The sequence below is a fragment of the Sphaerodactylus townsendi genome, linkage group LG03, assembly GCF_021028975.2.
Source record: "Sphaerodactylus townsendi isolate TG3544 linkage group LG03, MPM_Stown_v2.3, whole genome shotgun sequence".
Lineage (NCBI taxonomy): Eukaryota > Metazoa > Chordata > Lepidosauria > Squamata > Sphaerodactylidae > Sphaerodactylus > Sphaerodactylus townsendi.
In genome coordinates, this window is record NC_059427.1 from 119,317,614 (window position 1) to 119,343,861 (window position 26,248).

Sequence of the window (26,248 nt, forward strand, 5' to 3'; positions counted from 1 at the left end):
TTGGAGTATGTTAATAGAAATGTATATGGATAATGCACAGGTGTAATGAAATTTCAAACTATACAATAAAATTATTTTAAAAAAGAGATAAAGAAAAGATGGGAGTAGGCAGAAAGAGAACTGGAATGGGGGAGAGAAGTAAAGTCTGAAGAGGACATGGAACCACAGATGAACTAGCATTTAGCCATCCTCCTGACCCTGCAGTAGCATAAAACCCTTTTCATTTGAATGAGGGCAGCCAGTAGTAAGTCTTGCCCTACAATCAGAGGTGGGATCCAGCAGGTTCTCACAGGTTCCCGAAAGTAGGTTACTAATTATTTGTGTGTGCGGAGAGGGGGTTACCAATTGGTGATTTTGCCACGTGATTTTTGCCTTAGTTATGCCCCTCCTCTCAGCAGTAGCGCGCACAACTCGAAGCAGTCTAGCAGGAGGTGCACCGGCGTGCGTGGCAGCCTGTGCCTGCGTGCATTCGTTTCCCACCCAAGGACCGGCACAGCAGCTGCGTCCTTGCCCCACCCCCGGAATGCCCCGCCCAGCCCCATTGGCGCTACGCCACAGTTTGAATCCCACCACCATGGGAACCTGTTACTAACATTTTTGGATCCCACCACTGCTTACAATGGTCACAACCCACTTTCTGAAAAACTCAACCAGCACCAAGGGAAGTACTGGTGAGTACCATGGTGCACCTGAGAACTATGCAAAAACATGAAGAAAATTTTGCCTGCTTATTATTCTCATTTCTGTATACTATTATTATCTTGTTTACTATTCTCATTTTAAATTGTATAAAGATTAAAAAAAATAACTATGTTGGAGAGCACTGGGTTATTCTATTAGGTTAAAACTGCATACGCACAATAACTTTGCATTTTTATAACACTTTAGAGTCCAGATATTTTCCATAGTCCTGTTATAAACAGCAGCACCACAGGATAGGTTAGGGATAGATCCCTGCTAGGAAATGATTAATTTGTGTTTGTTTCTAGATTGAACCAACATAAACTTATTGCCTTTAGATAAAATTACCCAGCTTCTTTGTACAATTCCTGACACAGGACACAAGAACAGCTCCTTTTAAATAATCTTAACTAGAGACCACTCATTCCCTAACTTTGTCTCAAAGTCACAATAACACGACTAGTGACCCAAACACACTGGAATGCTAGGAAAAGCCAGCTTTCGTTGTATTCCTGAGCAAAGGTTAGACTGTGATAAGAACTATAATCAGCGGTAAAGTAACAAAGGTGGATTCATGGAGCTTCGTGAACAGGGAGAGAAACGATTTGTTCATCGACCCGCCATCGGCTCAGAAGAGACGTTCTTCCATTGCAGCATGAAAACGAGCATTGCACCATTCAGCATTATCTGCACCGAGCCCTGTAAACTGTAGAGCGGACTAGACGGACCATATTAAACAGATACTCTGTATGTCTTCCTCCACAGTCTGTTCGGATTCACCCGCCCCAAGGGCTCATAGGTAAAACGGCCACCTGCGTTTCCAGCGCCTCTCCCACTCCCCCTGCTACGTCCCGCTCTTGTCTCCGCCCCCTTCATTGGAAGCTGAAGCACCGTCATTTTACAGCTTCCTAACCATTGGTTGGTCCACCAAACGGAGCATCCATATTTGATCCGGGAAAAGAAACCTACCAGGGCTCAAGGAAGAGGGGAAACAAAAAACCACCCGCCGACTGGCCTCAGGGTAGAAAACCTTCTCTCCCGCCCCACCTGAAAAACTCTCCTAGTTTACCAGTGATCGGGGGAAGGGAACAGCGGTGAGTACTAGATGGCGGAGCTGTCTTTCACTTGCTGCCCTTACTTAACATGTCTGCACGGCCGCTGACAAGAACCGCAATCTTGTTTAAAAGCCGAGGGGGGGGGGGGGGGCTGGCATAAAATGGCCGCCGAGAGCAGAAGGTGGCGCTCTAGCGCTGCGTCTCTATGACTACGAACACGCCGGCGGAGTTTAGGCTAGTTGAGTTGGGGGGGCTAGGAAGGAGCGGGCCTGTTCGAGTCCAACCGTGGCAGCGAGCGACAGTGACAGAGCCCGTGGGGCCGCCCCCTGGACTACCTCTCCCTCCCTTCCCTCTCTCTGGTCTAAGCAGCACTGGCTGGAATTGCCCTGTCTCTTTAGGGGGCTGCTGGTCCGCTGACCCATCCCCTCCTCTCCTCCTGTTTCCCTACTTCTTCGCTCTCTTGCTCTTTTCCTCTAGCCAGGCGGTCACTCACTCACTCACCCTCACCCCTGTTCCTTCCTCTTCGTATTCCGCCACCCCCTCCTGTTGCTCCTGTATCCATCTCCTACTTTCCTTCCTCTCTGCTGTTCCTTTTTTAATTTAGAACATCGCGTGCACCCCCTCGTTGTCTCTCCTTTAAGCCTCCCCAGGCCTCACAGTTTTTTCACTTGCATACTTAGCCATTTGTGTTTGATCCTAGTTGCAAGGAAGAAGAGAGAGAGCCCATCAGTACTCTCCCCTCCCTTATCATATCCCAACCTTGGGAGTCCCCCCCTCCTGTGTTTTTCATGCGCCCTTTTATTATCTGAGCAATCCCGTCCAGTCTGCTTGACTCCTAATCGCCTTTTCCGCATCCTTCCCCACTCCTAGTGAAACTCGCCTCCTGTTTCTCGCTTTCGTTTCTCCTCTGATCCCTTCGTCCCCAGAGGGTGTCATTCCCTCCCTTGCTTCCTCTGCCCTTCATAGTGTTATCCTCCCTGTCTCCTGCGCTCCACCAACCCATCTCTCTAGTGCTGATTCTGTGTCCTCAGAAGCTGTGGAGCCCTCCCTCTTGTCTGAAGAAGTCCTCTCTTTGAATCAGTCTCCTCCTTTCGTGTATGTAAACAAGTTTCATTGCTCCCGCTTTGTTCCTTGTGCCCCTCCTTCTCCATTGTACTTTTGTCTAACACAATTTTTATAAACTTCTAGATTTCCTGTTTTCCCTCCTCCTACTTACTTTGCTTTTGTCCCACCCAATTATCACAGAGCTAATTGCTTTTTAGGCTTTTGACCTCTTTAGACAAACCTCCGAATCTTCTTTCCCACAGGTGGCTTTTTCAGGGGGCATATGAAGCACCACCTCTGAGCTAACACTGGTGCTCCCAGCTTCTATTTTAAAAGACCTTTCTTTGTTGTTGCCATAACAGTTGGGTTGAGGAAGATCTTCCTGTGTTAAATTCCTTTCTCCCCTCCCCATCCCTGAGTGGGTCCAGTAGCTTGAGAGACTGAAGAGAAGGATGCCAAGGAAACTGCTGTTACCTTATAAATCTGTGTTTTCTCACTCTCGAGTTCCAAGGGGGTTGCATGATTCCTTGGCGATGAATGCAGCCAGAAGTGGCTACCGAGTCTTCTCGGCAAATTCTACAGCAGCATGCACGGAACTGGCAAAGAAAATCACTGAGTGAGTCTCTTGCATTTTTAAACTTTGCTTTGTTGTCACTATAATCATAAGTTTGTCATTAGGCTAATGTCCCAATAGTTTCTTTCAGGGGTATTTTCAGCTGTTTTGGTTGGCAGAAGAACAGTTAGATTTGAATCCAGTAACACCTTAGAGACCCACAAAATGTTTAGGGTGTGAGCTTTTGAGCGGTAAAACTCCTTTTGTCAGACATTAAGTAGTGTCTGATGAAGGGAGCCTTCTCTCTATAGCTTATACCCTGTAACTTTGTTGTTCTCTAAGGTGTTACTGGACTCAACTCTGTTTTAAGTGGTATATGACTCAAAAATAAATCATATTTGCTATATCAAGTTTCTTTTTCCCTTCAGTCTGGCATAATTAACCATGAGCTATTTGATTCAGTTTAACCTAGCTGAAGAATGCTTGATCTGCAGAAATAGCAATAGATTAACTTTGGCTAATTAAAATTTTGAGAAATTGACATTTTGGTGTAAAAAAATTAACTTTTGTGAAATTGAAACGATTTACTGTTGAAGCCAACTATTAAATTCACTAGACCAATGTTTTAAATTATATTTTTCTGAAACCTGGTAGAAAGGAAAATTGGAATTCACAACATAGTGAAGCGAAAGTTTTGTCTTCTGACACTGCTTGGTAGCCATCCCCAATGTACAATCTCCACTGACTTCTACGTCCCCTGACTGGGGTTGTTCATCTGAACTTTGAAGGCACTTTTTTGTTTTGGAATTCTTCTGAAGCTCAGCAAGACTGCAGGGATGTATATCCACGCATTCAATATCCTTTCAGCCTACTGCAAGTCAGAGCGGGAGCCTCTTCCACGCATGCAGAATGATGCACTTTCAATCCACTTTCAATCCACTTTGCAGAATAGCAAGATCCACTTTCAAACCATTGTGAAAGTGGATCGAAAGTGCATTATTCTACATGTGCGGAAGGGACCCCAACGTTGGTTGTGAGATATGCTATAAGCATGCTTGTCAAATCCTACATGTGAGTGAAAGCATTTTTTAACTTCCCTTTTTAAAAAGTTGATCTAAGCATTAGTAGGAAAGCAAGATTTTAGCTAGAAGATCCTTAACTTGTTGACCTGTCCTGTTATCATCTCATTGGTACTGAATAGTGCAAAAAAAACAGGTTCACTGTTTTATTTATTTATTTCTTCAATTTCTATACTGCTCGATCTCCGAAGGGCTCTGGGCGGTGAACAACAAGATTCAAACAATATTAAACAGGAGCAAATCATACACAGTACACAAACACATAGGCTCCATCCTATTAATAATCAATAAAACATCCTAAAAACTCATATAAAACAGTGGTTAATAATTAATTAATTAATAAGCAAGAGGCGTCCAGAAAACCCCAATTAAAACCTACCCCAAGAAGGGGGTCGACGGGCCCCTCAATATGAGGGGGACCCTGATGTAACAGCGCAAGGGCAAAGAGCAGTGAGGGCAAAGAGCAGTGTTTGGCAGTGTTACTTTTAAGATAAGACCAGCCTTCCCATAAAGCCACAAATGCTAGACTCTTTTCAAGAGACGTGCATTATCTGTTTAGTCTGCCAATTTCAGAGGCTATGGAAGACTCTGGATTTGTTCAGAAGAGCAGTGAGTTGGGAGAAAGGGTTCATAATTCTTCTGCCACAGAGAGTTGTCCTGATCAAAATCCCCACATTGCTGTTCTAATTATTGTCTTCACTTCTCATGGATGCGAAAGCAGCTTTTTGTGGTGGTTGGAATGTGGGACTCTGAATGGGGGGGGGGGGGTAATACCACCAGGAAAAGGTTAATGATTTCTCTCATTCTTTTGATGAAATTGTAGCCTCCTTCAATTGCTGATATTAAAACACAATAGATGTCTGTAGATGGTTGCCCTTGACTCTTGGGTAATGTCTAGTTTGACTCCGAATATCTATATCACAGTAGTTTGGGGGCAATCAGGGACACAAAATTAGATGAATTCTGGACGTACAAACGTTGTCATGGTTTGCCACCATATCTATACTGCTAATGGGTTTAGAGTTGGGAAAAGTTAGGCACATATTCTCGGATTGATGCAATCATCATCAATGTTTTCAAACACTAACAGAAATGTTATCTGTAACTGTCCTTTCTAGGGGAAGAACAGCAAGTTCTAGCAAAGGGTGGTATACAAATAAAACAAGGGTACCGTTATTCTCTTCGCATTTTTAAAATGGCAAAGTGGACCAGTACTTGTTTTGGTATTCTTAATGAAGTTTGGAGGCATAAACTATGAGGAACTGTTTTATAAAAATGTGAAATACGCTTACCGTATATACTCATGTATAAGTCGAATTTTTCACACATTTTTAATGCTGAAAAAGCTCCCCTTGACTTATATGCGGGTCATTAAATTTTTTTGTGTGTTTTTACTTTGCCGGCCAGCAGGGGGCGCAGTTTTTATGCTATCAACACCAAAATTTCAGGGTACCCTCAGAAGACTCTCCTAATGATACCAGCCAAGTTTGGTAAAGTTTGGTTCAGGGGGTCCAAAGTTATGGACCCCCAAAGGAGGTGCCCCATTCCCCATTGTTTTCAATGGGAGCTATTAGTAGATGGGGCTACCCATTGAGGGTCCATAACTTTGGACCCTCTGAACAAAACTTCACCAAACCTGGCTGGTCTCATCAGGAGAGTCTCTTTACTAAATACCAGCCAGGTTTGGTGAAGTTTGGGTCAGGGGATCCAAGGGTGGTATTGACCCCCCAAGGGGATGCCCCATCCCCATTGTTTACAATGGAAGCTAATAGTAGATTTTTCATTTCTGATAATATCCCTCTTAAAATCTAAGTTGGGTTACCCTTGGACATACAGATGATGATGAGGAATCCAGTTTTGAAGGATTTTAACTCTTGTGTTTTAGCTTGGTTGTTGGTTGAGCTAAGGTTTTTGTACTTTTAAAGTTATTGTTGATACCATATTGTTCTTGTTGACCCTCTTTTCCACTTACAGAGCCAGTTTACTGTTTTTCTTCGAAATAAATATTCAAAAACATTTAACCTACTGATGCCTCAATTGATGCTGCATATATGCGAGTCAATAAGTTTTCCCAGTTTTTTGTGGTAAAATTAGGTGCCTCGACTTATATGCGGGTCGACTTATACACGAGTATATACGGTATTCCCTTTCTCCCCAGTAATGCATTTCGTAATAAAAGAGACATACTGTCTTGGTATCACAAGCTGCTTCCTTCAGTAATATATAAGTTTTATTTCCTTTTGAATTTTCATGACTGAGAGTAAGAGGGTCAGGCGACCATCTGTTTGGTATTTATTTGAAAGGCTGTTAGTGTTTTGGTAGAATGATACGTTATAGTCCAGTGATGGCAAACCTTTTTGAGACTGAGTGCCCAAATTGCAACCCAAACCCCACTTATTTATTGCAAAGTGCCAACCCCACAGTTTAACCTGAATGCTGAGGTTTTAGTTTAGAAAAAAACCAGTTGGCTCCTTCTTCCTCTGCCACACCCGTTCGAGCAGGGTCCAGCCTGCTCTAGCATCCAGCAAGTCCCACGCGCACTGCTCTGTGCCCCTCTAGCATCTCTGCCTCCTCTGCGCCCCCCCCCCCAGGCAGCAGCCACCTGGCGCACAAGCACCAGACCCGCCAGCCGAGTCCTCCCTGCTCACCGCGGTGCACGCACGTCATGCTCAGTGGCCCAGGCCAGCCTAGATGTGTGCGTGTGTGTGGGGGGTGTGATTTTCCACCCCCCCCCCATGATGAACTCTGTGCATGCGTGCCCACAGAGAGGGCTCCGAGTGCCACCTCTGGCACCCGTGCCATAGGTTCGCCATCACTGTTATAGTCAGTCTACGGAAAACTGCATAACACCTGTCAGGCCCTCTCCTCCATAATACTTGTGTTTCATGATGTGTGTGCTTTCCTGTGACAAACAGTGACAGCTACTGATAAATTTGTACTATCCTGACATCTCAACGTTTATTATGTGATCTTATTTAATGATTGGGGGGGCGGGGGCATGTAGCTCTGCCCTTAGTCATTCATTTCATCAGATTACTCCTTCACAGCTAGATGGCTATATCAAGAATTAATGGATCACAGTGCCTCACAAGAACCATTTTCTCCTACCTCTCCAGGCAGTTGAGAGCCCCTTGCTTTTAGAATACCAGATGAGGCTATAAGCACAGTCAGCCTGTGGCACGTGAGAGAGTTTTGCATCCCTCAATGAACCAGCAGCAGCAGAAAGCAGGACTGCTAGCTGATAGGAACATTGAAAAGAAAGTTTCTATCAAGTAACAGCTTACTTGTGGCAAGCTGGTAGGGTTTTCAAAGCAAGAGACATTCAGAGGTGGTTCGTCACGGCCTGCCTCATTGAAGGGGCCTTGGTATTCCTTGGTGGTCTCCCATCCAAATGCTAACCAGGGCCAACCCTGATTAGCTTTCAAGATCTGACTAGATTGGATTAATCTGGACTATCCAGATTAGTGGGGATGAAAATCCTTCTTCTGAAACATTTTTAGATTCAAAAGGTTGTTGAATAAAGTACTTTTGAGGCTTGAATCTGAAGAATTGTTTCAAATAACAGAAGACGCTTAGAACTTGCCAAATTATAAAATGACACATCCTCAGGGCCAGATGGCTTTCCCTATGTTAAAGAACTTCAATGTGAAATAGTTGATCTGTCAACTAAAGTAGGTAGCAGTGCTACAATGGTAGTCAAAATAATACAAATTAAAACAAATTCAGAAATCCCAGATCTGTCCCTTTATCTTCTGTGCCAGGTAAATAAAGGGAAAGCATTTAGAAAGGCTAAAATGCTTGAACAAGAGGAAGACAAACATTGCTAAATAAGCATAACTCATGCAGTCAAAAGTCCTTCCTCATGCATTGTTAAAAATTGTTTGAAAATGCTTTAAGGCTCAACAATCTTCTTTCTTACATTAATTTCACATCAAAATTAGATGTTAAGTTCAAGTAAAGTTGTTAACGTATTTAATTTATTTATTTGCTAATTTTGATATACTGCCCCATCCCCTAAGGGCTCTGGGCGGTGTGCAGATCAATAAAACACAATAATATTTAAAATTTCAATTAAAACCATTCCAAAACAGACACTCCAACCTTAACTTCAAAAAGAATTACAGATTCAACATTCCAGCTCATCAGGGCAGCTACTCAACAGATGTGAGTTCCGGAGATGGAATTAAAAAATACAGGGGATGCCTTTCTTAACATACTCTTAAGAAAGGCAGAAACATTAATTTTCAGACACTGCATTGTTAACCTGATATTTAAATAGTAGGTTAGGATTTTGGGTTGTTAAAAGCTTCTATGGGCAAGCCTCAGACAATTTACAAAAGTTCAAAATCAGTCCAGTTTATTCACTGGGGATTCCTTCCATGACTGGAGGGTTCCTTCATCCTATCCTAATACTGACCTTGTTTTTCCAGCCTACTGAAGATGTACGACTGAAGACTTCCCACTCGTGGTGACATCACAGAATTCACTTTACTGAGGAATTCAGCCACCCCCATCTGTGGAGCAGGCTTATAAGGGTAGTTGTATCCAGGGCCGTACATTCTCCTCAAAAAGATTTGTGAGCTTTTGAGAAAGTTCATAAAGTTAAAACACTATTAGATGTACCTGGTTCAAGAACCTGTTGATGGCTGTGAGGATGACAGGCAGAGTAGAATGTTGTACCAGGTTATCTCTCTGAGTTGGAGATGGCAGTTTCCATGTGTGCACACATAAGCAAGAAGTGAATGTTAGAGCAGTTTTATGCATGGACTACCATGTCAGCTGTGGTAGCTTGTTGGAGCAGTTCTCTCTTTCCTGTAACCTTTAGCAAGAAGTATGGCTTATATGCATCAATACCTACACATGTAAGCCCTGCTTGCTTTTAGTTTGACTATTTTCCAAATATTGTTTAGGAGCCTCATATCTATTTTAGTGGCTTAATATTATCAGCTCTTGTTTCAGTTTTTTTTTCAGCTGAGAATCAGTAATGCGGAAGATGGTTTGCTTATCGCTCCACATAGGCATTGTCTCAAAGAACTGTGTTTGGCTTCTGAGGTCAATTAAGCAATCTTAATTTATACCTTTGGAATGGCAAAGACTAGAATCTACTGAGAAGCCACTTCACAAAGGCCCTTTCTTGGTCTAGTTTTGATGTCACGTATTGCTGACAAACCGTATAAACTGTGTTTTTGTGTAAATCTGTCCTGCTCAGTGTTGGCTTAGAAAAGATGGTTTCTAATGTTGTCCTCTGTCCTTTGTATTTATTTGGTGAATACTTGTTTTGAGGTGTTTCCCAAAATGCAAATAAAGTTACCATGCAAAATGGTTAGTCCTCTCTTACCTTAGACCATCCAAACTTTTTAAAGTAGTAAACTCTGCAAGAATAGGTCTTTCTCAGAACAGCCTTTCAAGATACCTTCTCTTTAGGAGTGGGTATATTGTAATTTTTTTATTAAAAAGCTGGTGACAGTTTAGAAGACCTGAGGCATAGCCTGCAGAAATACGTTTGATATAACATTCATGATCATGTTGTAAATGGTCAGGTCACATAATAATAACAGATCAAGACAGCAACTCAGCAGATTTGAGGTTCTAGTATTGAGCAACCAATCACAGATTCTAAAACTAGAAAATGCAACAACATTGACTGCTGGGTTCCCTAGTATATTCTTCACATGTACATATGTTCTGATCTTGGAATGTGTAAAGATATTTCCTCCTAGCTGCATTTCTCTGGTTCCTTATGCAGTCTGAAGTGGCGAGCAGGTGTATGAACTACAGCATCCTCTGCATAAGGAATAAAACCTTTTTCAGGAGTTGGAAGGCTGGACAGGCAATTATGTGTCTCCAATTAAAGAATTTCAGGTAGCAGGTGTTTTGAAAAACGTTTTTTAGTTCCAGAGGACAGTCATGTTAGCCTGTTGCAGCAAAAATAAGTAGCGGTCTTATCTAGGTATGTGCCATCACATTGCAATCTAATTGTGACAGTTCCCACAAAGGGCTTCAAAGCAAGTGAGAAGAAGTAGATTGCCATTATTATTATCAAACAGCAGTCTTATGGTGGTTTACAGACTAATATAATTTCATTGCCCCATAGACTTTTGTAAACCACAGCCCCTTCGTCAGATACAATGAGTGGATCCTTACTGGGTGCAAGTTTTATTTAAGGGGTATTAAAAGAAATACTGGCAGGGCCATGGAGCCACAAAATACTGAATATACAGGGCGAATTGTAATTATGTAACTTCTAATCAAGAACAATAGACTGTTTGCTCATTATGCTAAGCTAGTTAAAACTGGCTAAGCTAGTTAGTACTATAACTAGTGGGGAACCTCAGGATATGCTAAGATAGTTAATGCCCAAAGTAAGTTAAATTCTTCAGGCATGGATATGTGCGAAAGGTACTGGGAAGCCTCTTAATGAATCTCAGCAATTTCATTCTGGAGCCTTTTTATATCCCTGTGCGTGAATGGTCTGTAAAGAGAGCAGCATCCACTTATCACATGTAGGAGTGTTACCTGAATTAGTCTGCTCTGTTCCCTTTTCGAGTGAGGAGTTAGCTGGGAAAAGACCTCCGTTGCAAAAGGCCAGGTAAAGAGATCTGCACCTATGTATACAGAGTTCAGATCCCCTTAGAAATCAACACCAAAAAAACGAAAAAAAGCAAAAACTAGAATAAAGGAGAAGGTTTAAAATTGTGTGAAGGGTTTAAAAATACACAAGCTGTAAACACATCATGCAGATTTCCAGAAGCCTAGGATGCAGAGAGAGGTGGTCAAGAGAAGAGGGTATTGAGAGAAAGGCAATGTATACTGCTCTAGAAGAGCTCTGCATGAATGGGAGCCAGCACCAGTGATTATACTCACAGCAAAATGACGTTGGGCATGAGATCCAAGGGTGAATTGCCCTTATTTGGTAGGTCTATTTATAGGAAAAGTTGACCCGCTGGCTGCGATGGAGAGGCAGTTTTCCTGAAACAAAGTTTCATTCCCAGGGACAGACAATACTGTTGAAAAAGACTTGCTTGGATTAAGATCTGGGGGCACCCAACTCTTGATAAGGTTTGGGCTGTATTGACGAAATTAAATCCAGGGGCAATCCAAGTCTAGATGAGCCTGGAATGTTGAAACAAAGAAACTATGGGAGGTTGATGGTTCTCTAATAGTTGGTCAGAAGGTTTAAGACTAAATTAACATTAGGGAGAGAAGGGTTCAGGTGATCTGGCTAGAATCAGGGTGTGGGCGTTTACAAGTTCTTTGCAAGGTCAGAGACAGATGTGCCTTCTCAGGGCTGCACTGTTATCCAGATTTGAGTGGCTGAGCCTTCACGAAAGGCCTGGTTTGCTGCTGTGCATGCTTGAGTTGGGAGGGGGAAAGCATGTGTCGTGCAAACCTCCTTGATATTAAAGCCCTTGAATTAAAGTTGGCGTCCATCTTACACTTACACTGTTCTGGGTTGTCTGTGATACCAATAAATGACTGGCAGGGCCTTAAGTCCCCCCCCCCCCCCAATCCTCAGTCTGACTATAGCAGTGGTTCTCAACCTCCCTAATGCCACGACCCTTTAATACAGTTCCTCATGTTGTGGTGACCCCCCAATTCTAACATTTATCCATTTTACAGATGGAGAACACTGATGCAGAGAGACTTAGGCGGCCCCTGTGAAAGGGTCGTTCGACCCCCAAAGGGGTCCTAACCCACAGGTTGAGAACCACTGAGCTATAATCTTGCATGCCGACACAGGAGTGGGCTCTAGTTTATGGAAGCTAATACTGGAACAAACTTTTGTTGGTCTTTTAAGGTGTTTGTTTCTTTGCTTGAAATCCTAGTGAAGTTCTGTGAAATCAGCACAGACAAGTCTGTGCTAAATGGACCAACGATCTGATGGTCTGGGGCAGTTTTATATGGTCGTGATACATACCGGAGGATTTTACTTGCTGCTTGCTAATTAGAGCGTGAATATTGCATTGAAATGGTTATCATACATCAGATCACAGAGTCAGTTAATAAGCTATCTGATTATTAAGGACACAGTTATATTCAGCCAGTTCCTATCTGAAAACACTTGCTGGTAAGTGCATATAAAATTGTTCTCAGCAGAAAAAATAGGTAGGTACTCCTGCATTTTGGGATCATTGTGCTATCTTGGTTGGGTAAGGGGGCATGGTCCTCGTATGAATTTAGGATTGTAATCATTTGAAATGAACTCCACTCTTCAATTTGTTTTCTTAGCAACAATCTTATTTTACTGGAATTCAGCCCTGGATTGACTCCGTATGGCTCAAATGTCCTGAAATATGTTTGAAGCTGAAATTGATGTGATATCGGCTTTCTAAAGCACTCTTTGTTGAGATGCCCTAATAAGCATTTGGTTCAGAGGGAAAGTACACACTGTTTTACTGTGGGACCACACAGTGTCTAAAGTGCGTGGAGCTGATCCAACTTGCAGCAGAATTCTGTCAGCTATAGTTATATAACTGAAGATAGATCTTCATGTTACACTGAAGTTCCATAGCCTATTGTTAGTATAACATCTCAAAATGTGTACATCTGTTCATACTACATTTTACTTCTCCTTTTGCTCAGAGGAACATACCCCCTCCATCTTGTGATCCAGGTTTTCTGAGAGATTACAGCAGGGTTTTAAAAAATAATTCTGTATTCAATGTTATAGTGTCAACAGTTCTCCCAATTACTTTGTAGGCACCTATTCTGTTTACCCTCTCTGTATTTTTTCATAGTTAAAAAGCAGGGAAATGTCTGTGTAACTTATTTTGTGTGCAGCTGCGGGTAAAGGGATTTGAAGGTTTTTTAAAAATATATTTCTCCAGTGACTGCTTTAAGAGATATGAAAACATGACCTTACATTTCTAGAAAGCTCATATTTCAAACACTCTTTACTGACATTTTTTTTGCTGTTTCAGGATCTCCATGAAAAATAACTAAAGAATTACAAAGCATTTTTATCCTAAGAAAAATTGGCATATAATTCCAAATGCAACAAACACTGCTAATGAGTACAAAAATATAAAATAGATACTTTACTCCAAAATGGGCAGTGAAATGCCCATATCTATTTTAAAGTACTTGGTGATCTGGAGTTGCTCCTATGTGTATTAAAACACTTTAACATTAATTAAGTCACTACATTAATAATTATTTATTTTTAAAATTGCATTATAGGTGCTTTTAATAGAAAAGGGGAATAAGAACCTATGGTGCAAAACAATACAAGGAGTGATTGTGAATTTATTCTGAACTGTATCCATAAGTTCCTTACTAAATTGCTTGTTTTATGTCAAAACAGTGTCTTTTTAAAAAAACAGTGCCTGTTAGAGCAATTTACAATTGCATTTGAGATATTTTATGCATCCTTGACGGGGTTTGGAGAACTGGACTCTGAGAGGCAGCCTAAAAATTAGAAACCAAACTCGTTTTTCAGCTCCTAGAATTTTATATTTTAGTGACCATATTTTTGTATTATTGTTAGCACAAAACCTATCAACCCAGTTCAGAGGCTACAATGGCTGGGGCACCATCACTCCTGCACCATCACTCCTACAGCCTCCAGAGGACTTTCCAGGCAGCATGGGGAGGCTACAATTGGAATTATGCCACCATTTGAGCACTACGCCAGAAGTGCTCCATCCCCAGGAAAACCCTTGGCCCGCCCCCAGCTGTGCTGGCAGCCAGGTTTGGCCTGGCACAGCTCTATAAGGGACAGGTATTTCTGGGCTGGGCGCTGCCAAGTTGTACATGGCCCAACTGTCTCTCAGTTTGCCCTTCCTTTCGGCAAAAGTGCCATTGACAGCAGCAGGATGGACAAACACACTAGTGAGGCCCCACACCACTTCCATATGCGGAGTCACCCCACCTTTGGATTGGACTGTATTCCTAACTTCTTTATAGTTTCTTGTAATTTTATTAAAGCAACAACAAAAATGTTGCAGTACATAAAGAAATATGGTGTAGCCCTGGTTGTTTTCATCACAGCAAAAAATGTAACATCTAACCTTAACCTAACATCCCAATTTCTCGTAATTCCATTTTTAAAGTTCTATTTTATTGAATATCAGTGTTAGTATAAAAATCAAATGGTTAAGAAATGAATTCATCCACCACCACTGAATGGTATCAAGTTTAAGTTAACATACAAGTTAGCAATTGTAACTTCGTGCACATTTATTTTGTCATAAAGCACACCATTTCAGTGCAGAATTACAGATAAGTTTTGTAGTTCCCCTGAGAATTGCTGAGAGATGCTGTAATAAAATCTTTGCTGAAAATACTGGGCACCACAATGAAATTTAAATGTGCCTTGATAAACTGGTGTCTGGGATTTGTTGAGCCCTGAGATAGAATGCTTTTTGAAAATTGTTTAAATAACTGACTTCAATGATTAGTTATGATTTCAAAACTTTTAACATTGTGAATAGGCACTGGAATGATTTATCGGCCTAACAGAGCAGCAGGGGTAGAAATGAAATCGAGAATAGTTCGAAAAGAGGTTGCGGGTGTGTTCTTAGGTTAATGCCTATCAGAAGGCTTCCTGCACTAAACCTCTGGTACAGTACTTATTTTGTCTTATCAGAAAAATTTTTTGATGCCAGTTTCAATAGGATCATACTGCTGCAGAGCATCATATACAGTTTTTGAGCACACTGTTTAAACATTGGAAAAATAGATTTGCAGTACTACCAGTAGAGTTGCTAACCTCCAAGTAATGGCTGGAGATTTCCTGCTATTACAACCAATCCCTAGGTGATAGAGATCAGTTCATCTGGAGAAAATGACTGCTTTGGAAAGTGAACTGTATGGTGTTATACCCTACCAAGGACCTTCCCCTCCCCCAGTCCCAACCTCCTCAGGCTCCCCCTCCAATATCTACAGGTATTTCCTAGCCTAGAGCTGGTAACTTTAACTACTAGTATTGCTATTAATTCATTGATATATTGAGTTAGTCTTGGGAGACCAACAACCTGTGCGTTTAGGAGAGCGAGGGTGATGTAGTGGTTAAGAGGAGGTGGATTCTAATCTGGAGCAGAGGCTTATCTGATGAAAGATGTTTCTGCACTCCTGCATTCCTGCTGGGTGACCTTGGACTAGTCCCAGTTCTCTCAGGACTCTGTCAGCCCACCTACTTCACAAGGTGTCTGTTATGGGGAGAGGAAGGGAAAGGAGATTGTAAGCCACCTTGAGTCTTCTTACAGGAGAGACAGGTGGGGTATAAATCCAAACTGTTCTTCATCTTCTTCTTAATAACGATCAACATCCCCTGTGGTTTTGAGCAAGTTATCTTTCTATATAATTGAGCAGTGTGTTCCCAACCTCAAACTAGAAAAGCAGGGGCTGTGGGGATGTATGGTCCTCAACCATCCAGGAGGGCCCACCTGGAGGGGTGAGGACTATATTTCCCAGCAACCCTTGCTGTAGGAAGCCATGCTTCCTCCCCCCATGGTCTGCATCTTCCTACTAGGAGTAGGTCCCAGTGGTTTAAAGAACTTCCTGCCTTGGAACGTGGGACAAACTCTTGTCAAGCTGAAGCTGAGCCAGAAGAGCCCATTTGCTAAGTTAGGGGAAGCTGTCTGGGTGGGGGAGGGGGAGGAAATCTGAGAAAAGAGAGCCCGTTTTCAAAGTTAGGGAAGCCTGTGTGTGTGTGGGGAGGGGGGAATCTGAGAAAGAAGAGCCTGTTTGCAAAGTTGGGGGGGGGGGGGAATTGGAATCAGTAAGTAACCTTTTTTATTGAATACTTTGTCTAGGTTTTTGTTTTTTTGTGGTAAATTGCGGAGCCAAGCAGGAAGGAAAGGCAAGAGGGGTTGTCCCCCTCAGTGGGTGCCTTTGAACCCACCAACAGTTTTCTAGAGCCTGTTGTACTTCTTAGTACAATGGGTTTTACTGCTAGTGTTTGATATGTTACATTTTTTTAAATGTTATCTGAGTGTCTGCAGAAAAATGCCCTAACTATTCAGAATTTTCATCAAAGGGACTGAAGAGCTTTCAAATTGTGCCAGTGGGGAAAAAACTACTGTCAAAGAGCTGCAATGTGTGTTTTAATTCATTTTACTAGATTTAAAGAAGACAAGTTCCCTGTATTTGCCAGTCCTCTTAGGTTATTGGCTAATTTTAGTGTATTGTTAATATGGCTGTTGCCTTTACAATTTACTTAAGAAGCTAATACCAAAATTGATCCATTGGAACAGTCAAAGTGTTTCACAGCTGTTTTCTGAAACATATGCTGCCATTGAATGCATTTTGAGAATGGAAAATCGTTAAGAGTGATTTGCACAGATCTATGTGAGAAGTCCATGGTAAACTGAGATTTTGAATCCTGGTCCTGATCTGGGTTCACATTCGGATGGAAAGGACTGCCTCTTAATAACAAAGAATACTTTACTTGAAGGGGAATTGGCTTCTCTTGTAATCTAATCAGAAACAGAGTTATATTCTTTCTCTTTTTTTGCTGAGTAGCTCCACATCAAGCAGAGTATGAACAGGACTCTGAGGCTGAAGCCAGATCATGGAATGAAACTAGACCAAACATTCCCCGTTCAGGTGGTGGTGTATTTCCAGAATACAAAAGGTGGTGATTGTATTCTGCTTTCCATTAACTAGAATGTCTCCACCATCTATTCCTTCAGAATATTTGTGCTTGTGATGAAGAGCACCTTGAGCATTCATAAGAACATAAGAACAAGCCAGCTGGATCAGACCAAAGTCCATCTAGTCCAGCTCTCTGCTACTCGCAGTGGCCCACCAGGTGCCTTTGGGAGCTCACATGTAGGATGTGATTCCTAGCAAGGGTATTTTCTAAAGCATTGCTTCAGATTGCCAGGTGGGGAATTTGTCAATAGTCCATGCCACAGAAACCACATATTTTTTTGTTGGCGATTGTAAGCCCTGTCCTCCTCTTCCTCATGGAGCAAATGTCTGAGCCTATGTCTGAGCTCGCCATTTTACTCCAGCTGGAGTTTCTGGAGCAGTCTTAAGGATAGCCCTGCATAAAACAGGTTGCAGTAATCCAGTCTAAAGGTGACCATTGCCTCGATCACTCTGGCTAGGTTGGCCTGAGATACGTAGGGTGCCAATTGTCTCACTGGTGCAGGTGGTAAAATGCCAGGTGGGCCATGTGGGTAACCTGAGCCACCACTGTCAAGGAAGCATTCAGTAACACGCCTAAACTCTTGATGGTCAAAACAGCCAACTGATAGTGCCTGATAGTGAGCATGATTGAACAGTAATTTCGTATATTCAGGGCAGCAATCCTATGCATAATTATTTAGGAATAAGCCCCATTATCTTCACTGGAACAATTCTGAGTAAATAGGTGTATGATCAGACTGATTATGCCCTCCAGTTTGGTACCATAGAGGCAGATCTCTTCTGTGAAAGCTGAGAGCTTTGTAGATACATTGTTGACTCTTATGGGGTTTCCCAAGCAATTATTTTTGAGAGTCCCCTCCCCACAGTGTGTTTTACTTTTAACTTTTAGATTTTTCTGCAAACCTGGGACTTTTCTCTGGTTTGTAGAATATCTGTATTGTCTGTTCATGGCTCTAGTATCTAAATTTGAATATCTACAGATTTGCCCATGTTGAGAATTAAATATATTACTGATATTTTAAGAATTCACAAAGTATATATATTTGAATAGTCCAGCTGGTGTAGCAAAGAGAAGGTCCCATGGAAGGAATTTGTGAGTATGAACCAAATGCATAATTGTTGGGTCAGATTTCTTGCATTCTTGCCTAGATTATTGCAGATTACAGTCAGGAGGACTAAAAACCATTTTACACAAGCTGTACTAGTTGGAGTAAGGCTAATAGTTCAGCAGTCGGTTATGAAAATGTTTCTAGCTTCTCTTGCCCCAAGTGGAGTTAGGCATTCGTACTTTTCATTTAAGTTTATGATACTTAAACCCTTGTTTATGCCCCACTAATATTTATTTAAAACTGGTGGGGTCCGGCCACGCGTTGCAGTAGCTTATTGTGGTGAAATGGAAAAGGATCAGTAGCAGCAAATCAATTGCAGAGGCCAGCAGTACGTGCTCATCCAAACACGCAGCCTGATACTGTGTGATGTCATTGATGTGTGTGCCCGCATTCCTTGGGGAGGGGGAATGGAAAGGCACCCCTCCCACAGATCTAGGCTGGCTGGTCATGATCCTTTACCTGGGAGTAAGTTTGGTTGGTGGCAATGGGTGTCACTTCTGAGGAAACCCTCTGAGGGGCGCGACGCAACCATTCAAAGTATGTCATGGTTGCTGTACCGAGCTTACTCCTGAGTAATGCGTGCCAGGTTTTCTTAACTGTAACTGCAGTGTTCAGGGAATTTAGGGTGCCTGGCCCCTCCCTCCCATCCCTTGCATGTCGCCCCTCACTCTCTTCCCTCCCTTACTTCTCTTCCCTTGCATGCCACCCCTCCCCCTCCTTCCCTTTCCCTCCACTAGGGTGGGTGGGTCATATCAAAATGCTGGGCCCCCTGCCTCCCCTCCCTTGCATGCCACCCCTCCCTTGCATGCCACCCCTCACTCTCTCCCCTCTCTCACTTCTCTTTCCTTGCATGCCTCCCCCTCCGTCCCTCTTTTCCCTTGCATGCCACCCCTCCCTCTCCCTCCCTTCTCTCTCCCGTGTGTGTATGTGTTTCGCTTCCACTCGAGTTACTGCCTATGTACTGTTTTCATTGCTCATATCTGGCCATCTGAGCGAACATTCTAAGCAGCACGAACATTCTAAGGGTGACAGTTACACACAGGCAGCTGCATGTCCTTCACCATGGAGCGCCAGGAAAAAGGCATTTTACCTGGGCCAGGTGTGAAATTTCAGGTATGTGAACATCTAAAAACACTCTCACCTGGCTGACTATAGTGGGTGGGAATTTTCAGAGGAATTGGCCCAGCAGTTACTGAGTTATACTACCACTAACAAAAACACTGTTAGCTTTTTATATATATAGATATATATTTACATCCCTGCCCCTCCACAATTTGTTGGACGTGGCTTACAATAAAGTCCTACAGTAAAACACTAGCAGTAAAAAGGACCCTGTCAGCAGCAAACTGCCACCACAGAATAAGCAAATGCAAAGAGAAATTGAGACGTTCAACTGAATTCAGCTGCCACTGAAAGAAAACCAGAGATGGAGACATGTGTGCTTCCAGTGTGAGGATGTTCCAGAGATGGAGAAAGGGATCAGCCCTCCTCAGTTTGCTCAGAAAGAAGACATGGAGGAGAGCCTGTATTGATCCAGTGACTGGCTGAACAATATGGGAGGAGGAGGCACTTTAAGTGTCCTGGTCCCAAGCCAAATAGGGTGGTCAGAATCAGCACTTTGAACTGGACGTGGAAATAAGCTGGTAACCAGCAAATATAATTTGAAGTGTGCTTGGTGTGTTAATCATATCTACCACTTTGGATAGGTGGGTGCTAAGCAAAATGAGTTACTTCTACTGAAATGTTGTAAGTGGAAAAGTTGGGAAGCTACTGGATTGTTCATTCATTGTTCTGTGTTGTTCCAAGTCAGCTGAAGTTTAAACAAAAGGATTTGTTGAAATGCAGAAAGGTGGTGTATCTCTGGAAATTTTAGGTCAACATCCAAAAAAGGCTGTGAAAACAGAAAGCTAAAATAACTGCTTCTTGATGTAATGTGAATGTCAAAATCAAATAAATGAAGTAGCTTTTTGATTACTGCAGGAATTTTATTCTTGGAACATGATATTTATGTTTGTACCAAATCTCTGATTATAGCATTTTTTGGATGTGAAGGAAATTCTTCAGTGTAGTGTGAAAAATGTGCACGAGGTTAAAGGCTGTCAGTCTATATAAATAATGCATACATGTTTGCTTAGTGTTGACTTCTAATTAATATCTCATTCTTATTTGTTATAATGCTGACATCAGAAGTGTAGTCTGGAACAAACCCAATTAGGTTTGATAACCAAGGAACTCCAGGAAAAGATATCAGATTATCCAGGTTGAAAATACTCGTTTGGTACTTGGAGAAATTAATTGTCACTAAATTGTTTTGAGAATGCTGCTTTAGTTCTTCTTTGAATTCTAATTAGGAAATCAGTAGTTTTCTAAAGTCAGAGCAGGTACTTTCAGACTTAGTATTGTTCTTACATTCTTAGGGTGGGACCTCCCCAGCACACTTCGGTACAGCTACAGAAAACATGATTACCTCATAAAATGTGGAATAATGTGGTGTTTTGTTGGGGAACACTCAATTTCATTATAAGCATTTTTCTTATCTAAAGTAATTTGTACCTCATAGAGCTGTAGAGTTTGATAAGGCCAGTAAGTATCACAGAGAACAATGCCATATATACCATATGGCATCATGGCTGACCTCCATTTGTCCTCAAAGTTGTCTTTTAGTACTGAGATTTGTTGCTACTGTTCATATCCAGAGTTTTCATGTAAGCCATTCTATATAACCATTGCTTAAGAATCTAAATCTCTCTCTCTTTTCCTAAGGCGTCTTGGTGCTGAGCTGGGAAAATCTGTGGTGTATCAAGAAACCAATGGAGGTGAGTCAGGATTACAGTCATGAAAATGAAGCCCATTGACCACAGTAGTGTTAACCCATGAGCAGGTAACAGCTATATATCCCTTGAGGAAAAGTATCTGTTTCTAAAACTGGACGATTGTCGCAATGGAAAATTAAAAATTAGGGCAGGAGTTAGAAAACCAAGAAAGAGTTCTCTCAGGGTCACCTGGAAAGTGATACAGTAGGTACAAGGACAGGAACAAAGTTGCTTAGATTTATGTTGAGTGAACCTCAGATAAGCACATTCAGTCTGGGCATGAATCACTGTGGTGATATAGACATCTTATGCCACTTCTGTCTTTGTACAATCTGTTGGCTTGTAGCAAAGCTTCAGCTGCTGTTCGTCAAGTTAGAGCTACCTATTTTTTTTAACTTGAATTTTACAAACCAAAGTTTGCTTTGTGGATTGTGTAATGAAAATGTGTGGATTTCCAGGAAGCTATTGCCTATTGGAAATGACAACCCTAGCCCAAACCAAACTGAAATTCAGAGTCAGGACCTATCTTCAGACACATTTCAGAATATGCTCTGTAAACAGTTTCAAACTACTTCAGTCTAGGACAGGGGTAGGGAACCTGCGGCTCTCCAGATGTTCAGGAACTACAATTCCCATCAGCCCCTACCAGCATGGCCAATTTGTGCTGACAGCAGGCTTGATGGGGTGCTGGATTCCCTGAGCTCTAGGCTGGGATACAGTCCCTAGGACATTAAGAGGTTTATCTATAGATTCAAATAACTAGTGACTGGTTTATTTGGTAAAGCATCAACCCAACACTTTGCTACTCGAAGAGGCAGTGTCATCTCTTATGAGAGTCAGTGAAGTGTAGTGGTTAAAAGCAGGTGGATTCTGATCTGGAGAACTGGGTTTGATTCCCCACTCCTCCACATGAGCAGCGGAGTCTTCTCTGGTGAGCCAGATTTGTTTCCGCTCTCTTACATTCCTGCTGGGTGACCTTGGACTAGTCACATTTTTTTGAAACTCTCTCAGCCCCACCTACCTGACAAGGTGTCTGTTGTGAGGAGAGGAAGGCAAAGAAGCCCGAGTCTTTTTACAGGAGAGAAAGGGAGTGGGTATAAACCCAAACTCTTCTTACAATTCTGAACTGTCAAGTCATTTAATATTTCCAGCTGTGATGAGGCAGAACATCTTAACAGCTCACAACTTTTGCTCTGTCTTGTTTTAATGTTGCCATTTTTTTTCTTGCTAATGTGTGATCACAATTGGAATTCTCCTGCTGGATCAAGCCAGGGTTCATCCACTCTTGCATTTTGTCTTCAGCAGCTGCTAGGCGCTGCTTCTTTACGCAGCCAACAGTCAAGATAGTTTACAAACCATAATAAACAATGTTTTCGGCTGCCTTCAAATCACAGCGTTTCCTTCCAGTCTTAACTGGTCACAAGTATTAAGAGATTTATCAGTAAGTCTAGATATTGAGTTAAACTTGAAGGTCAGTCCTCACTGACTGTCCCAGTAACTGTAGCCACATAAGCCTCATATTGTGTCGTTTAAGACGTGAGGGATCAGTCTGTCATTTCTTATTAATATCCTGTTATAAAAGTTTATTACGTCATTTTCTCCCACTTGCATTTTGTGCTCATAACAACCCTGTGAGGTTGATTATGTTGAGTGTGTATGACTGGTCCAAGGTTATCCAGTGAGTTTCCACAGTAGTTCGAGGTCTCTCTGAGCACTCTGCCACGTTCCTTCAGTTCTACCCTTTCCTTTCTATGGCCTTAATCAGAATCATGAATTGGAACATTCTTGTGTCCTCTTTCACATGCTAATTTGTTTCTTGATTTGGGGTATGTGTTTGAATATAATTTTTTCATATGCTGCATGGAACAGAGAAATCTGAAGAACCGAAGAAGCTTTTCTGTGTTGTGCAAATGTACACTATGTAGTAATTATTTCATACTTCTAGATGTTTGCCCAAGGTATGGAACAGCATTCTTATGTAGTAAAGGAAAGCAAAAATAATGTTCTGGAATCCTGGCTTTAGAAGAAGAAGAAGAGTTTGGATTCATATCCCCCCTTTCTCTCCTGTAAGGAGACTCAAAGGAGCTTACAATCTCCTTTCCCTTCCCCCCTCACAACAAACATCTTGTGAGGTGGGTGGGGCTGAGAGAGCACCAAAGAACTGTGACTAGCCCAAGGTCACCCAGCTGGCATGCGTGGGAGTGCACAGGCTAATCTGAATTCCCCCGATAAGCCTCCACAGCTCAAGTGGCAGAGCTGGGAATCAAACCTGGCACCTCCAGATTAGAATGCACCTGCTCGCAACCACTATGCCACTGCTACTCTTAAAAGGCATTTCACTCACAATACTTCAGAAGAAGATTTTTTTCCTGTTTTTCCACTGGATTAAAAAAATGGGGAGGGGGGGTCCCTTTTAAACATACCTAGTTTTCTGGGCTTTCACACCTCTTTTTGGGGAAGCACCAACTGCCAGTGACTGGAGCTGCATGGGAGCCATGTGCATCTACCATCAGGTTGCAGTTGTGATAGGTAAACTGCTCCTTTCTCTGAGCTGCCTTTTCTGACCAATGGGAATGTTAAACAGCAAATTTCTCATAGATCTCTACTGGTGCTGAATGTACAGTAGGAAAAAAAAAACATACATTGGGCAGACTCTTTAGGTCTGTTGTCTCAGACATCCACTTAGGAGGTGCCTATAACCTCTACTCACCCAGCACTACTAGGGTTATTATTTGGACATGCATGTGCTGATGCGCCAACCTGGAAAGCATTGCATGTCTTTAAGTTTAAATGTCTTTAAGTTTCAATCTCTCTCTTTCCCTCTCTTCAGAAACAAGGGTTGAAATAAAAGAATCTGTTCGAGGCCAGGATGTTTTCATCATTCAGACCATCCCAAGGTAAGTTTTTTTGTGAATTGAATTCGATTTGTTATTAATTAAGAACCCAGGCTCTTGGTGTGTGGAATCCCCAGTTGCGTGGATTTTTTTCTGCAGTGCTTCCCTTCCATTTACTACTGCGAGCGTTCTCCTGACGGTCCTGCTATGAATTTGTCATCCATTATTCAAGGAGCATGTAGCATTAATTGAAGAGAAGAAGAAGAAGAGTTTGGATTTATATCCCCCCTTTCTCTCCTGTAGGAGACTCAAAGGGGCTGACAATCTCTTTGCCCTTCCCCCCTCACAACTAACACCCTGTGAGGTGGGTGGGGCTGAGAGAGCTCCGAGAAGCTGTGACTAGCCCAAGGTCACCCAGCTGGCGTGTGTGGGAGTGCACAGGCTAATCTGAATTCCCCAGATAAGTCTCCACAGCTCAAGCGGCAGAGCAGGGAATCAAACCCGGTTCCTCCAGATTAGATACACGAGCTCTTAACCTCCTACGCCACTGCTTCTTGGTTGATAATTCCTGATAATCTATTTCACCAACTGTGGGGACTCCTAATCAGATGGCTTACTGTGGCACTAAAAGTGACAGTAAATGAAATACAGTGTGATTTTCTAGATTGTTTAATGTAATGTAATTATTGGCTTTATATCCTGCCCCATCCCCCCTGAAGCACTCCATAAGCCTTGGTTGTTCCTCTTCTGCCTCTCCCTCTTCTGCCTCTCCCACAGTACTTATTTTTTGCTTTTTATGTTGTTCCTTTAATGGTTTCAGCTGTTGATACTAAAAGACATCTCCTTCTGATCCTCTTGTAGTGCTGGTTGGTTACAATAGTATCTGGAGAAGGGCCTTTTGTTTCCTTGGTTTTGTGCTCTAGCTCAGAAATTGATATCACGTTGCCAGTTTCATCCTTCTCCCATGTGAGAGTATATCAGTTGCACTTCCTGTGCAACGAACTTTGCCTATTGTTCAGGCGACCAGGGGTAGAGGAAAGGTGGTGCTTGGATGCTGCGCGGGGGTGTACATTAACTGCTCTAAACTGCAACAAAGCTGAAATGTTGACATCTGCTTTGGAGGACCTGCTTTGGAGGACATGTAATGCAACCTAGCAATCAGATCTCCAGCAGCTGCTAGCCCACAAAATTGCTTATCCTTGCTTGCCTGTCTGCCCACATCTCTCTGCTGGTGTTCAAGGAAAAACAAATTGAGAGCTGGAGTAGTGCAGTTGTTAGAATATTGGACAAGGATCAGGGAGACCCAGGGTCGAATCTGGGTGCCTTTCCCCCAACTTAACCAATTTCACAAAGTTGTTTTGAGGATAAAATGGAGGAGAGAACAATGTGAGACACTTCAGGTCCCCATTGGGAAGAAAAGTGGGATATAGATGAATAAATAGTTAAAATATTATCAGTATCTAGGATATAGCCTTGATCTGGAAAGCTCAGAGTAGGCTGATCTTGTCAGATATCAGAAACGAAGCAGGGTTGACCTTGGGTGGTATTTGGGTGAGAGGCCTCCGAGGGATACCAGGATCATGACACAAAAGTAGGCAATAGCTAACCATCTCTTACTGTCTCTTGCCTTGAAAACCCCACTAGAAGTCTCTATAAATTAGGTGGACAATGCAAAACAACCCCCCCCCCCAAAAAAAAAAAAACACACACAGGACACAAGAGCAGGAGAAAGTCACTCTGTAACCTCCAGCTCTCATTTTTCCTGGCCCAAGACCTATACAAGTTTCAAGCTGGTCAAACTCTGGACTCATTGACCTGTTGATGAGATCTTTGGTTCATAATTTTTTATACTTATAAATGCGTAGAACCTTTTGTAAAACAAAAATGGTTAACCTACGAACTGCATCTGTGTAGTGCACAATACTGGGAAATAATCATTGTTGTCCTACCTTAGCCTCAGCCCTTCTAAGGAAAGGGAAAATTATACATTGTTAACTTTCTGTCTTAATTGCTTGGGTGAAGGGGGTTGGCTTTATGTAATTCCTGGCTGTTTCCTTGGTTTGAGAACAAAGCTTTCTTGTGTATGAAGCATATATCAATTCCATTGTGCTGGATGTCGATGATGAACAAACCGATTTGGAGAACATAGCAGACTGAAGCAAAAAAAAGGGGGAGGTGGTTTTTAAAAAGAGAAGTTACAGTGGAAAAAAATGAGACCATTGGACTGAAATAAGACTGACTTGACATTCCTTTGGTGTCATCCATGGTAGTTGGGGAATATCCATGGTAGTTGGGGAATATCAGGAGCCCCAGTCTGGTAGTATGGAAGAAGAGGTGTCATCCATGGTAGTTGGGGAATATCAGGTGTCATCCATGGTAGTCATCCATGGTAGTTGGGGAATATCAGGAGCCCCAGTCTGGTAGTATGGAAGAAGAGTCACGGCTTCATTGCTGATTGTATTCAAGAGATTGTTATCTGCAGA

The 26,248-nt window shown here is 42.3% G+C and overlaps 1 protein-coding gene across 5 annotated transcripts in view; it reads left to right on the forward strand.

Moving 5' to 3' along the window:
- The first annotated feature begins 1,597 nt into the window (after positions 1–1,597).
- Positions 1,598–26,248, forward strand: part of PRPSAP1 (phosphoribosyl pyrophosphate synthetase associated protein 1) — a 42,177-nt gene continuing 17,526 nt past the window's right edge. For 2 of the 5 annotated variants that reach the window (XR_007243806.1, XM_048488269.1), the window contains exons 1-3: positions 1,805–3,396; positions 20,882–20,934; positions 23,762–23,828. Coding sequence is in view for 4 of the 5 variants with exons in the window: in XM_048488269.1 (XP_048344226.1) it covers positions 3,233–3,396; positions 20,882–20,934; positions 23,762–23,828 (284 nt within the window). In the remaining variant the exon portion in view is untranslated. Of the gene's footprint in view, positions 1,776–1,804; positions 3,397–20,881; positions 20,935–23,761; positions 23,829–26,248 lie in introns of those variants that run through there. The other 3 variants (XM_048488270.1, XM_048488271.1, XM_048488272.1) reach the window with 3 other exon arrangements.